The 14,833-nt window shown below is 36.9% G+C and overlaps 1 protein-coding gene across 1 annotated transcript in view; it reads left to right on the top strand.

The window, feature by feature from the left end:
- Positions 1-14,833, top strand: part of LOC126202244 (uncharacterized) — a 272,489-nt gene that overhangs the window by 195,349 nt on the left and 62,307 nt on the right. The window contains exon 11 of the mRNA XM_049936853.1: positions 2,374-2,522. Within this exon, the coding sequence (XP_049792810.1) occupies positions 2,374-2,522 (149 nt within the window). The remainder of the gene's footprint in view (positions 1-2,373; positions 2,523-14,833) is intronic.

The following is a 14,833-nucleotide window of genomic DNA, read 5'->3' as shown; positions in this document are numbered from 1 at the left end:
AACGATTCTCTACCATCGTTTTTGATCCTGTTCTTGCAGGATCTTTTTCAGGCCACAGCAATGTTGGAGATTTGATGTTTTGCTGGATTCTTGAGATTCATGATATACTCATGAAATGGCCATATGGGAAAATCCTCACTTCATCATTACCTCAGAGATGTTGTGTTCAATTGCTCGTGTGCTGACTATAATGACCACGTTCAAACTCACTTAAATCTCGATAACCTGCCATTTTAGCAGCAGTAACTGATCTAACAACTGTGCCAGACACTTGTTGTCTTATATAGCCATTGCCAACTCCAGTGCTGTTTTCTGCCTGTTTCCATACGTCTGTATTTGAATACACATGCCTATACCAGTTTCTTTGACACTTCTTTGTATATAACAGGTTTATGTACTTTTCATTTCATGTAAAGAGGGGGAGTTCAAGTGCTATGTCATCCACTCCAAGTCGTTGGCAAGGGGAGGGGGGGCCACTCCCTGAAGAAATTTGTACATTTTAAAGTGCATGACGTCCCACTAGCCACATCTGACAGGATGTCCCATGCATTATTTTCTGCCTTGGAGTTGCCTCAGTTTTGGGCCCACTGAGTCACAGTATGCCTTCCAAACTAATACATGTTATCTCAGGGATTTGCAAGCTTACTCTGTTGCATGCAGGGAAACCCATGTTATGAGTATCCTCAGCAAATGAAAATGAATATTTCCAAAGAATAGGCTCAAGATGGCTCCTCTTGATGGCAAACCCAGTAAATGTCATCTGCACATGCTACAACCAGAGATGGCTAAGTGACACATAATGGATAGAACCACAAGGACATGGCCTAATAATAAATGGGATCCATTGTGATATATCTGGTCCCTCTTGTTGGCTGCCTGCCACCAATACCAGAAAGACATCCTGAAATACCTCATATTCACTATTCTACCTTCCCAGTCTTCATTTTGAAAATTTTACCTGGGCACTTCCCCAGCTCAACACTTCTTTCCTCTGTGGACCAAATGTTACCCACTCAGATGAGAGATTTTGATGGAACAACTACTTGGGAATATAGGATAATAATACTACATTGAATATCAGCACTGACTCACCACATGATGAACCTCCATGTCAGTCCCATTTTGCTAATAACAGATGTTGTATGTTGCTATCTCAAGCATAGATTCACCACATCCTATCTCTACAGACCTTCCACCTGCAGCCCTATACCAATAGTTTTGCCACTTACGAGGAAGTGTTGGGAACTAGCTTATCTGTTAAGTTGTGAATGTACTTCTGTAAATAATGTGAGTCCAAGACTCGATAAAATGTGCCTGAACTGAACTGTGAAATGTCAAAGGGCCAAATTCATCTGAGAGATGAATAGTGGAATGGTGTGAGTCAAAGTCAAGGGCTCATTGCTGTTAGAATACCACTTGCCACAGCATGCTAGTGGAGCATTAGGCAGCCACCCACTTAGGAGCTACAGCATGTATGTGGAGTTGATGACCAATGAAGTTACTGTAACCGGAGATGCTTTGACATGTGGCATGTATGACATACACGATGGTCACTCAATAATGTACCCTCACTGGCACATACAGATACTGGCCATCGAGCCAGGTGGGGCATTGAATCAGCAGATCATTGAGTGAGTGGGTGTCTGTTAAAGGGCTGGCTTCTGTCCTGAGGCCTCCATCACTTACCTGACATCCTGATAGGACCACCTGCCTGGAAGTTCAGCAGCAGCAAATGACTTTCAAATAATTAGCTAACATGTAGAAGAAGGAAATATATTGTAGGAGCATGTGTCTAGAAACAATTTATTTTCATGTTACAGCTAATTTTCTATAACTCTTCATTAAACATTAAACATGTGAAACACTCAGGAACAGAGCATACATGAAACTTTTTCTTATTTGAAATTATAAAAATATCCACTTTCAGCAGTGATACAAGCATCAACCTGCCTTTGCACTGAATAGTAGATACACTGGTGTATTCCAGGAGTATTGAATGTAGTCCTTCAAAATATGGACACAAAAACTTTCTGCATCTTTCACTGCAATTATGTGTATGTTGAGATAATATATACTGACTGACAAATAGGAACATAAAGTAGGCCAGTCCACAGGTGATAATGTTTATGTGCATATAGGTGAATCAACTCTCATCACACTAGGCAATATGTTATGCTATTCTGCAATCACAGTAATGCATATTTTAATGCCAGCTTTTGTCAACAAACTTTTCTCATTGGCAGCACTTTCTTGAATTCAAAGCAAAGGGAGGTTGTTCTGAAATGTAAGGATACAAATAGTAGAAAATACGTAAACTATTTTGGCAACAATAGGAAGTAATTGTTGGTAATCTGACTTTTTTTCTACCTGCAGGTTGTCAAAAATCGGATGAGAATTATAGAATTTTTGAGGAACTTTGATCGCCACAATCAACAATGTATCTCAAAGGCAAACTTTGCTCGGGGTTTGGATCCATTAGGATTGCAACTTACTCCAACAGAAGTTGAAACACTTGCTGAAGTGTGAGTACAAAAATGAATAAAACAAATTTCCAGCATAAAGTGTATGTTTGTCTGCTACAAGGGTGTATTTAAATGTAAGCCATAAGGGATCATTCAGCTGAAGACTTGCTAGCAATTTAAAATAGTATTTAGTCATAAAAAATTTTATTTGTTAACTAAACTGGACATATTACTAAGCATAAGAGGAAAGCAATTAAATCATTGTCATACACACTGTGAAATCTGTATCTCGTAATTGGATGATCTGAGAGGAAACTATCACAAAGATTGATCTCTCATGGCAGTATTTGTTTTCATCCACTGTTTAGCAATAGAAACGTTACCACAACCATTTCAAGTAAATGTTATACTGTCAGTGTTTCCATCACCATGATAAAATGAATGTGTGATAATTCTGTTTGATTCGATGAGTTCAATGACATAATGATAACTTTATCTGTGAAATTTACTGAAACACTGTCAAGAGTCTATCATATTGGATAATATCATTATTTATTATTGCCATTATTTAGTTAACTGAACTGATAATGTTTCTGAGTATTTTATAAAGTAGTCTCAAAACTGAAAGGTTTAATGCAATATTTTTGTTGTCAGACACTTGAAGCATATCATCAACACACTAATGAAAAGAAATGCAATCACTATCATCTGGTCCTGTACAAAAACTATTGATAAGCAAGTGAACTCCACCTTAATCTGCTGCTTGTAGTCTTTCTGGCTTCATCAAAAAATGTGTTGACATTGCTTGTACTGTGTATCAGACATACAGGGTATACATAAAGTCAGGGACCACTTTCAATTATTTATTGCACAAGAACCAAACATTGTACAGATATCATACATATGTCATTTTGAAGAGAAACCCAGAAAGTTTTTTTTCATGTATACTGCCACAGTTTAGTTTGGTAATTTGCTGATAGTCACCTCTAGTCACAAACATGGCGAGTCCAGGTGCAGAGGGAGCCTTCAGTGTGTTGGAGTTCGACAAAAGCAAATGTGCTATAGCTGTTCAACGGATGTTTAGAACCAATTACGGTAAGAAGCCACCAACAAGGAAGGCCATTTACCTCTGGCACAACAAATTAATTACGACGGGTTGCTTGTGCCTGGCAAAGAGAAGCGGATGTCCTAGTGTGTGTGTGTGTGTGTGTGTGTGTGTGTGTGTGTGTCACGCATCCTGTGAACTCGAAATGGCTCCAATGACAGTGTGAAAAGTCGTGGAACAGAAGCTGTCTATGAAACCATTCAAATTAGGCTAGTGCAGAAGCTTAATGACGACAACAAAGAAAAGCGTTTTGAGTTTTGTTCATAGTTGCAACAACTGAATGAGAATGGGGATGGCACTGTTGATCGCTTAATTTTTTGCAACGAAGCCACTTTTCACACTAATGGGAAACTGAACAGGCCTAGTTGTCGAATCTGGGGTACAAAGCAGTCACACAAATGCATTGAATTTGTGCATAATTGCATAATTTGTCACATCAAAAACTGTACAGGCCATTCTTCTTTGCCGAGAGCACAGTCACTGGATATTCCTACTCTTGGACATGCTGCAGAAATCACTGATGCCTCAGATGCAATCGGACTCTCCATTAATTTTCCAGCAGGATGGGGCTCCACCTGATTTTCATTGTGAAGTTTTTGGGTACCTGAACATGAGCTGCTGCATCGATGTATTGGCTGTGCTACAGAATGGGACAGCTGTTTAATGAAATAGAGTCCCCACTCACCAGATCTCACTCCATGTGACTTTTTTTCTATGGGGACACATTAAAGATCTGGTGTATGTACCACCTCTACCACGTGATGTAGCATAGCTCTGGGAGAGAACACAGGAAGGGACTGCCACAGTAGACGATGCTATGCTGGGACGAGTATGGCAAGAATTCGATTACCGTATTGATGTCTGCTGTGTCACTCATGGCTGGCACATTGAATGTTTGTAAAAAAAACTTTCAGACTTTCTCTTCAAAATGCAATATGTATGAGATCTGTTCAATGTTTAGTTCTTGTGCAATAAATAATTGAAAGTGTTTCCGGACTTTATGTACACCCTGTATAATATCTGTGTCTTTTTATGCATTACTGTTGCTTCAAGCATCTTATGCTGCTTTATGTCCAAGATGTATGCCAAGTAATACATTAATGTTGTAAATATACAAAATAAGAATATTAAATTACAATATGCATTAGAGAAATATGCATAGTATTTATATTTAACAGCCATAAAATAAAAGCCCACTGAGGATGCTGCAACTGCAGTGAAACATGTATGGGATAAAAAACAAAATTGTGTTTTGCTAAAGGTGGACCCCATCCAGAAACATATGTATTGTTAAAGCAAACATGGACAAAAGAGCTTCAGTTCCAAGATGATTATGCATAGTATATGTTGTGTGATTTATGAACATCTGTTGAGGTGTAGAACAAATCACACATTAGTTTGATAAGGAAGAGAGTTTAAAAGTACACAAAACAAACATTGTTCAGTTAATATCACACATTAGTACTTTTTCTGGAGTGTTCTTATGACTAATGACTGTGAGTATTAAACTTAATCATGTGCAGAAGAAAGTGAAATCATGAAACAGGTTGATAATGGACATCATGCTGTGGTTTGAACTTCCACAAATGTTTAAAAACAAACTAAGAGATTACCTTATTTATCACTCCTGCAATTGATCTGAATACTTATGCTAAAGAAAGTAAATTTTGTGTAACTCTAATATTTATATTAGATATATGCTAATTTTGCCAGTAAATGTACAGCTGATAGTAGTATGCTAATAAATGCTTTGTTTGAAGTATTAGCCAATAACAGCTGAGTAGTGTTGAAGGAAGAGTGATGGCTTTTTTCAAAGTAGTTTTTTTCTACTAACATACATATATACAGAAATCTACTAGTAGTTACCATAATTATCAGTTTAAATAGAATAGTACTAGTCATAAAATGTTGTGCTTGCTTCTGCCTATTAATATGTAATTGGACTTGTTCCACATCTCTTCATGATGGAATTAACAGAACACAATGTGTGAATGAGTGAGTTATTGCAAGATTCTCCCTTAATTCTGAAGTGAATGAAATATATGCTTACTAAGTATTTCTTAATTTTTTGTGACTGTATTTGTATTTGTTTTCACCAAGAATGATAATTAATTGTACAGGAAGTCACCCATATTAATTAGATTATTGCAGTATTTTCTCAGTGATTGACTTTGTAAATGGATGGTTTCATTGCACTGAGTATAACAATTGTATAAAGTTCCCTGACCAAGATATAAATCCCATAACTTGTAAGGAAGTCTTCTTTTTTCAAAATTTTTGTTTATTAATCATAATAGCACTGTTATTAACAAAGTTAGTAATGGAACTAATGCTTAATTCATTTGAGCCCAAAAGACAAATTATTTGTGTTATTATTTATCAATTTTGTAGAAATTGGCTAAAACCCAAAATTGACTGTAGAGAGATTTTTGGCGTAAATATAAGTGAACATATATATTTAAAGGAGAGGCTAATGGGACATGGATTTTGTGTATTCATAACAATAGACAAGAAACTCAAATCTACTGAGATAAAAATTCAAGCACTCTATATAATTTGGGTAAAACTTAATATCAAGGGTGGTTGTAAACTTAAAGTTAGGTCCTTCTATCAGCCAACAGACTAACTCCAAGAAAAAGAGAAATCTTTGATCAGTTCCCCAATCATACAATTATTATTGGAGAAGACTTGTTGTTGGAATAATAACAGTTTTGTAAATGGTAATTATCTTATCAATGCAAAAGCGAATGATGTAGATGTTTAGAGTCAGTGGTGTTAGGAAACAGCTGAAATTGAACATTCTATTCCAAAGTTTGAAACTTAGTTGGCTCCTCTCTTAACTGTACTGGGTCATGTATCCCTCACACATAAAGCTGTGCCCATTGGTTGGAAGAAAGGAAAGGTCACACCTATAACAAGGATAGATAAAAAATCTACACACCAAGCAGCAGCAGAACACACTGTTGTGATTGGCAAGCTTTTGGAGCCAGTGGCTCCTCCTTTAGGCAAAAGGGTTGAAGGGGAAGGAAGAAGGATCAAGGAAAAGGACTGGAGAGGTCTGGGAAAAGGGGTAGATTTTGGGAAAGTCATGTAGAACTGCGGGTCAGGTGAGACTTACTGTGAGGGATGAGATGCACAAACAGAATGACCTCCTCCATGCCAAACAACATGGATTCTATAAACATTGGTCATATGAAATCCAACTCACACTTGGGTCAAGACAAAAACATTTTATTTAGCCCCACATCAATGCTAATTAATGAAATAATGATCGTATGGGGTACAAAACAAAATTTGTGGCATGGCAAGGAGAAGACAGCATGTTATGTCGGATGGAGAATCGTTGACAGATGTAGAAGTAACTTCAGGAATACTCAAGGGAAGGATGTTAGGACCCTTGCTATTATGTTGTGTATTAATGAGCTGGAATACAATGTTAATAGTAACCTCGAACATTTTGTAGGTGATGCAGTTATCTCTAATGAAGTAGAATATAAAATAAGGTTTGCAGATATCCAGTCAGTCCTTGCTAAGATTTCTGTGTGGTGCAAAGATTATCAATTTGTCTTTAATGTTTAGAAATGTAAAATGACACACTTCACAGAATGCAGGTACACAGTATCCTATAATGAAAATAATAATAAGTTACAGTCAAAATCAACTTGCATCTAACAGTTTGTGAGGATATGACACAGAATGATCACTGTAGGTAAAACAGGTGGCATGTTTTGGTTCATTGGTAAGATACTGGGCAAAAGCAGTCTACAAAGTGGACTGACTACAAAATAGAAGTTCGATAAGGGCTACGAGTGTAGGGTGTTTTCTATTTGGTTGACACAGTGCATCGCTTGTGACACTTGGTGAGAACCTAGTGGTGCAAGTTCAGTTAGTCTTTGGTACCTCTGGAACTCACTCATGTTCTATGCACATGATGTTGTGTAAATGTTTGCAAGTTATGAAATAAATTTTGTTTTTATTCAGCAATTCTGAGTGCATGTTATTTACTGTGGTTGAAATACCCAAAAATTGGTGACCCTGAGAAGAAAAATGGACACTAAAAAACAAAAAATTCCAAATGAATCAACAATGTCTACAACAGCAGACAATGTTATGTGAAGACAGCAGTTATAACAGCACCATGAAGCCAGCCACAAAGAAAATAGTGATTTTAAATTCCAAGCAAATTCAGATAGTAACGGACAAATATTTCCACAAAGCCCATGATTTTCCATGCGAGTGACAAACATTCCACCTGTTGCTTTTAGTGTCCCATGCATGAAAAATGAAATGAAATGAAGTCCCATGCTTCTTTACAGAGCGTAGGGGAACGCTGCGGGAGACCCGCACCGCCTTACTAGGCAAGGTCCTAATGGAGGCGGTTTGCCGTTGCCTTCCTCCGACCGTAATGGGGATGAATGATGATGATGAAGACGACACAACAACACCCAGTCATCTCGAGGCAGGAAAAATCCCTGACCCCACCGGGAATCGAACCCAGGACCCCGTGCACGGGAATGCATACTGTGAAGTAAATTAGAAATCTTGCCATATTTACCACGGCAACAAGAATTATGGATTCATATGCTGAAAGTTTCTTTTACTGCATATAGATTTTTATGTGATGAAATGCAATTTTTATTGACAAATATCACCTTAGACTCTCAAGCACTGGTTTTAGTGTCAGACATTATTAAAAATCTCAAAACCACTCTAGTAAAAAGGGTCTACAAGTTCCAGGGTAACACATTCAACACAAGTGAACCAATGAGCAAATGGATGATAAAACACTGTCCAGTGATTGATGTCACATTTGTGCTACTGTTGATAAGTTGGAAATGATAAACACAATATTACATCATAACCAACGTAACCAGCTGCTGTAGAAATTGCAGACAAGACCCACCACATGCTTCAACACAAAAAAATATGTACAGTGACACTATTCCAAGATGATGTCACCGTGGCTGCAGCCGCTGCTGTTAGGGAATACCAACTAATACTTTTGAGCAACTCTAGACTTTGCAACACAGCCTGGACTCATTCAAATAACAGATTATCATGAAGGAAGACAAGAGGCCACCTTCCTGCAGTTCCACTGCTTCAGCCCCTGTGACGATAAAAAACAGTATGTTAAGCAATGCTCATCCATGTACTTGGATCACAGCTGCTTTAGTGCATGGGCTATGATGTGTGTCACACCTTGCATTTACCCAAATTAAAATGGTGTGGTGGGCTCTAAGAAAGCTTTTAAGTGCCTACTGGCCAACACACACACCACACCACTGGCAGCACTGATGATAACGACATACTTGCCACTGTGCCAGTTGTTAAAACAAAGTGTCAACCACGGTTTTTAATGAGTGGTTGTTAGCAAACAACAAGAAACATGGGCACTGCACCCCACATGGTCAGCCTAACTCACAAACCAAGCTAGTGTTTTTTAAGGTTCCTAACAACCGTATATAAGTGAAAAACAATTGCCTCATATATATGTGGTGGACTGTGGTTCCAATATGAATGTCTAACCAACAAAATAAAGAGATTTAGAGGTGCACATGGCTTAACACAGCTAAAAGTTCACATATTTCCACTTACAGTGAATGTAAAACTACACTGGACCTGGGTTTCCATTGGCCATTGGAATGGAATTTTGCGCTGGCAGTTAAATCTGAACCAATATAAACTGCCAATTTCTTACATCATTAAGGATTGGAAATCAAACCTACATGCAGTACAGCTTTAGATGGGGACTGAAATAAATATGGGCCAGTGGTATGGTTTAAAGAAAAAAAAATAATGTAGAAGACCTTTTGCAGATAAAGAATGACTGCTGTATTTTGAAATACGGTAGGATGCTGAGGGGTGTGCCAGATAAGAGCAATGTCCATGGAAGCATCAGAGGCTCATGCAGTCTTTACCAGCTCTTGATCAGCCCACAAAGGGGTGTACAGTAAAGTGCCGACCTTAATAGTAAGACAAGAGAAGCACTTTAATTACCACTGATGTGAGTGATTAAAATATTCTGTATCTCAAGTTATCATTATAGTTGGAAAGTGGTAATAGAGAATTTGGAATCATACCGTCCGAGCAACTTAATAATTTCAGCCTCCACCATTCACGAGTTCAAAGACAAGTGAAACTAGAAAATTTCAGTCACAGTTGATGAAAGTTCAAATAATAACTTAGCTGCTCCATATGATGAAGTACTCAACTCTGATATTCTTGGGGGTTGTTGCTTCAGAAAGTTCTCAATCCTTGCTTCGCATGTGTATTTAAATACAGAGATATGTAAACAGCAGAATACAGTGCTGTGGTCAGCAATGCCTATTTAAGACAACAAGTATCTGGCCCAGTTGATAGATCAGTTACTGCTGTTACAGTGGCAGGTTTTCAAGATTTAAGTAAGTTTGATGTTGTGTTATAGCCAGTGCATGAGTGATTGGAAACACCATCTCTGAGGTAATGATGAAGTAGGGATTTTCCCGTATGACCGTTTCACGAGTGTACCGTGGATATCAGGAATCCAGTAAAACATCCAATCTCCAACATCAATGCAGCCGTAAAAAGATCCTGTAAGAACAGACCAATGATGATTGAAGAGAATTATTCAACATGACAGAATGTGTGCAGTTGGAGTGATATGGGACCCCTGATACGCCTTTCTGCAAATTGCTGCAGATTTCAGTGCTGGTCCATCAACAAGTGTCAGCGTGTGAACCTCCAATGAAACATCATTGATATGGGCTTTCAGAGCTATACCCTTGATGACCTCATAACACAAAGCTTTATGCCTCGCCTGAGCCTGACAACACCGACATTGGATTATTGAGGGTGGAAACATGTTGCCTGGTCGGATGAGTCTTGCTTCAAATTGTATCAAGCAGATGGACCTGTACGGGTATGGAGACAACCTCATTAATCCATGGACCCTGCATGTCAGTAGGGGACCATTCAAGCTGGTGGAGACTCTGTAATGGTGTGAGGTATGTGCAGTTGGAGTGATATGGGACCCCTGATACGCCTAGATATGACTCTGACAGGTGACACATACCTAAGCATCCTGTCTGATCACCTGCATCCATTCATGTCCAATGTGCATTCCAATGGACTGGACAATTTCAGCAGGACAATGTGACACCCCACATGTCCAGAATTGCTAGAGAGTTGTTTCAGGAGTTCTTTCTGAGTTTAAACACTTCTGCTGGCCACCAAACACCCCCCCCCCCCCTTGCCCAAACATGAACATTACTGAGTATATCTGGGCTGCCTTGCAATGTGCTGTTGAGAAGAGATCTCCACCCCCTCATATTCTTATGGATTTATGGACAACTCTGCATAATTCATGGTGTTAATTCCCTCCAGCACTACTTCAGACATTAGTTAAGTCCAAGCCACGTCATGTTGTGGCACTTCTGCATGCTCGCTGGAGCCTTACCCGATATTAGGCAGGAGTACCAGTTTCTTTGATTCTTCAGTGTACACTGGCCATCTGACAGCCTTCGAAAGATTCTCACACAAACAACTTCTGAAAGTCAATAATGCAGCAGACAGACCTCGTGGCTCATGTGCACTTCCTTTTATGTAAAACAAAACAATTGAATATATCACTGAATTTGAGATTTACAAAATAACAATTAAAAGTCATGTGAGATAATTTTGGTTACATGTATCAAAAAATGGGCCACATATTGCCCCATGAGTTCTGATATATAATTAGGAAAAGCTTACATAGTTCCAAGCATAATTCCAAAGAATATGAAGTACAATAATATTAATTACATTTCAGTCAATTACTTTGAATAATATTACTACCAGTATTTCAATTTGCCCTCAAACAGAGCTATCATTTTAGATGATCATAATGAATAAACATTTTAGCTTTTCAGAAATAAGAGACAGGCAAATTTTCAAGAATATGTGATGTAACATGACTGCTCTGTTTATATCACAAAATTTTAGAGTTGTATTATCAATGAACAGCTTATTCACCTTAGTTGCTAATATAAATTGAGTTGTATATTAATGTGAAATTCAATTCAAGATAATAAACTCATTTGTACCAATTTTTTGAAGGACTGTTTACTACTGGAACTGAGTATAGACATTAAAGTACAAAGTCCAGAAAGTTAAAAATTCTAGCTTAAGTGGTGTCACCTCTTGAGAGGATGCAGACATGAGGAAGGAAAGGAATTTCAGATAAGGATGGGAAGGTAGTCCTATTTCAGTACCCCCCCCCCCCTCCTCCCCTCCCGAAGACACTTTACTAATCAAAAGTTAGTGAAACGCTGTTCTACAATCCTGAAGGTGGAATGTAGACAATTTGGAAAAGAATTACAGTCCGGTACCCAGAAGTATACTATCAAATATAGGTGTAACACTAAAAATAGTGAGATACAGGTAGTGTCAAGCACCAAAAACATTAAGTCGTTAAATTATATAAGAGGAATGGTGGGTAATATGCATAACACCCAAAACATATGAAATTATGAGGGCATAGCCTTAATAGTGTGTAACACTTTAGAAACAAACAATAAAAATTTACAGTGGTATGAGGTACCAATTACAACAAAACATCCTTAAAGCATATATGAAATACTCCCAAGATGTGAATCAAAACAAAGTTCAAAACCATGTAACATAGGATTCCTGTCTAAGTAATACAAGATACATTTTTACATTCAGTTTGAAATTTTATTTTCCTACGTAAGTTATTTCTTCTGATGGGATCTCCATCCTTTACAGTCCAGTATGGCATTTTGGGTAACACTGTCTTTTAAATACCTGTAACCACACACTTTATAATTTTCCATCCTAATGGATGACATCTCATACGATAAACAAAAGTTTCTGTCATTTGTGTTCATTTACTACAACGATTTTCTATTTAATTCATTTTCACTTCAGACTGTAGTTCTTGAAATGGGCTGTTTCACCACAAAACTAGACAAAACATGTAGTAGAAATAATATATAAGTAATAGTATCAAGATAATCATAATCATCATCATATTACATTTCATATTACATCCTAACATTGGATAGTTTTTCTCCTCCTGTATATACAGAATTTCAAATGTAATAGAAAGGTCTAATATGAAAGCAAATAGGTAGATCAGCATCGACCTCACAACAGTCCAAACAGGAAATTCTTGTGTGCCAAAATGCCTGCTTAGCCTGAAAACTACGTAACATCTGAAGTGTGACTCTAAGCCAACAATACAGGTAAGCGTAAGATCAAAAATCATATGTAATGACAGAGTAAAAAGTGTTTAGTTCGGAATTATCATCTTTGTGTTACATGAGTACAGTCTCAATGTATGTATAATCATATTCAATCTGCATCACAGGATACACAACATCACAGCGTCATCTTGAAGCTTCATGCAAAATATATGCTTTTAAAAGAAAACCTGTGTGTTGAGGCAGTATACTTAAATTTAAATTCCAAATTTTCATATAGTACTTTGCATCCAGTAAATTCATATATATTACGGTATGAAAAATGTGAGTTACTTGACCTAATCTTGGCCAAGTGTGTTATTAAATTTGCATGTAATTAATCAGTTACTTAGTTAAACAATAAAAAATCATCATAGAGGGTATTTATAAAATAAATGAAACTTAAAGTACTAGCACTTGTCTAAATGGGTTGTGGAAAATCAGATAAATATATAGAATTCAAAGATAATCAAATTGCAGATTTGCTTCCCGGAACATTCCTGAAATCTCAGGTTGAATTGAATATATGACACAGGTAATGAGAAGGCTTTCAGTGAAAAAAACATATGCATATGGAAAAGTGACAAACCGGTTGGGTGATCATCACATGGGTGACATAGTATAAAGATAGGAGAAAACTTATGGCATGTTAGGAATGAAGAAAAAGAGAAGATAGATTCCCCGTATTTCCCTGAATATCCCCCCCTCCCGTGTCAATGAACAATGAAGGTGATACCCAGATGTAGGTGTTGCCATACAGCAACAAACAATAGCATAAAAACAAACTAGAATAATAGGACAGTGTAAAATAAGACAGACATGGTAATACAGCATGAAAATTAAACAATCCAACCCTAACATGCTACTGAAAATTGAAAACAAACTTAAATAATCTGTGTGTTTACATAAATAGAAAACCAAAATTCTAGACATCAAAATAGTAAGGTGGGACATACAGTTCCACACCATACCATAATCATAATACATAGCATAAGATACAAACAGGAAAGTCAAAATTACACAACAAGGTACCAAGAGTCAAGTAGGAAAAAAGCATATACATATGTATATGGAACAATCAGTTCCAGATATCATCATCAGTTCATTTGAAGAATGTCACATTAAACACCAGCTCAAAATCCTATCTCCCCAGATCACATTTCTACTATACAGAACAGGAGTGGTAAATGACACCCAAGGTTCATCGATCACACATATTGTGTTTGAAATTTCAAGGACTTCCCGCACCAAAGCCAGAAACAAGGAGAAATTCAAGCAAGACAAGAGTACCATCAAATATAAGAAAACAAAAAAGAGCTAAGTATATATAAGTGTCTAATCCAATGGAATTAAACATCATGTATAATTGATGAAGTTCATAGAATAATGGGCAAATATTAATAAATAATGTCAGTAAAGAGTGAAATGTAATGCAATTAAGTAAATTATCTGTTGTCACATTTGGGGCAAAACAGAAATAAAATATGTAAATTATCTGCTGTCACACTTGGACAAAACAGAAGGCTGCAAAGCATAAAGGTTAAGTCAAAGAATACTTAGGCAAATTTCTGTCGTCACTCTAGGACAATGTAGAAATTCAATTCAATTCAATTCAATTCAATTCAATTTATTATCATCCTTTTTATCATATACATGATATAGGAATTGTCACATAGAGAGAGAGAGAGAGAGAGAGAGAGAGAGAGAGAGAGAGAGAGAGCATGATTTATTTTTTTAACAATTAAGGGAAATAACATTTTCTTAGTTACAGTTCAGCATTTTCTTAATTACACTTTATATATTTTGTCTTCTTTTTACATGCAAGTTGAAAAAAAGAAGGTTTATACAGAAAAATCAAAAGATGAACAGTATCTGTTTAGATAGCAAAGAAATTAATCAACATTATAGAAACTCTGACCTTATAGTAGACTCTTTAATTCTTTTTAAATACTGGTATATGTAAGTTTTGTATGCTTTTTATTTCTTTTGGTAAGGCATTGAACTTTATTTTGGGTAGATAAATCACACTATTTTGGTACAGGGCTTTT

This window comes from Schistocerca nitens, chromosome 1, assembly GCF_023898315.1.
Source record: "Schistocerca nitens isolate TAMUIC-IGC-003100 chromosome 1, iqSchNite1.1, whole genome shotgun sequence".
NCBI lineage: Eukaryota > Metazoa > Arthropoda > Insecta > Orthoptera > Acrididae > Schistocerca > Schistocerca nitens.
This window is presented reverse-complemented; position numbering and strand designations above follow the sequence as displayed.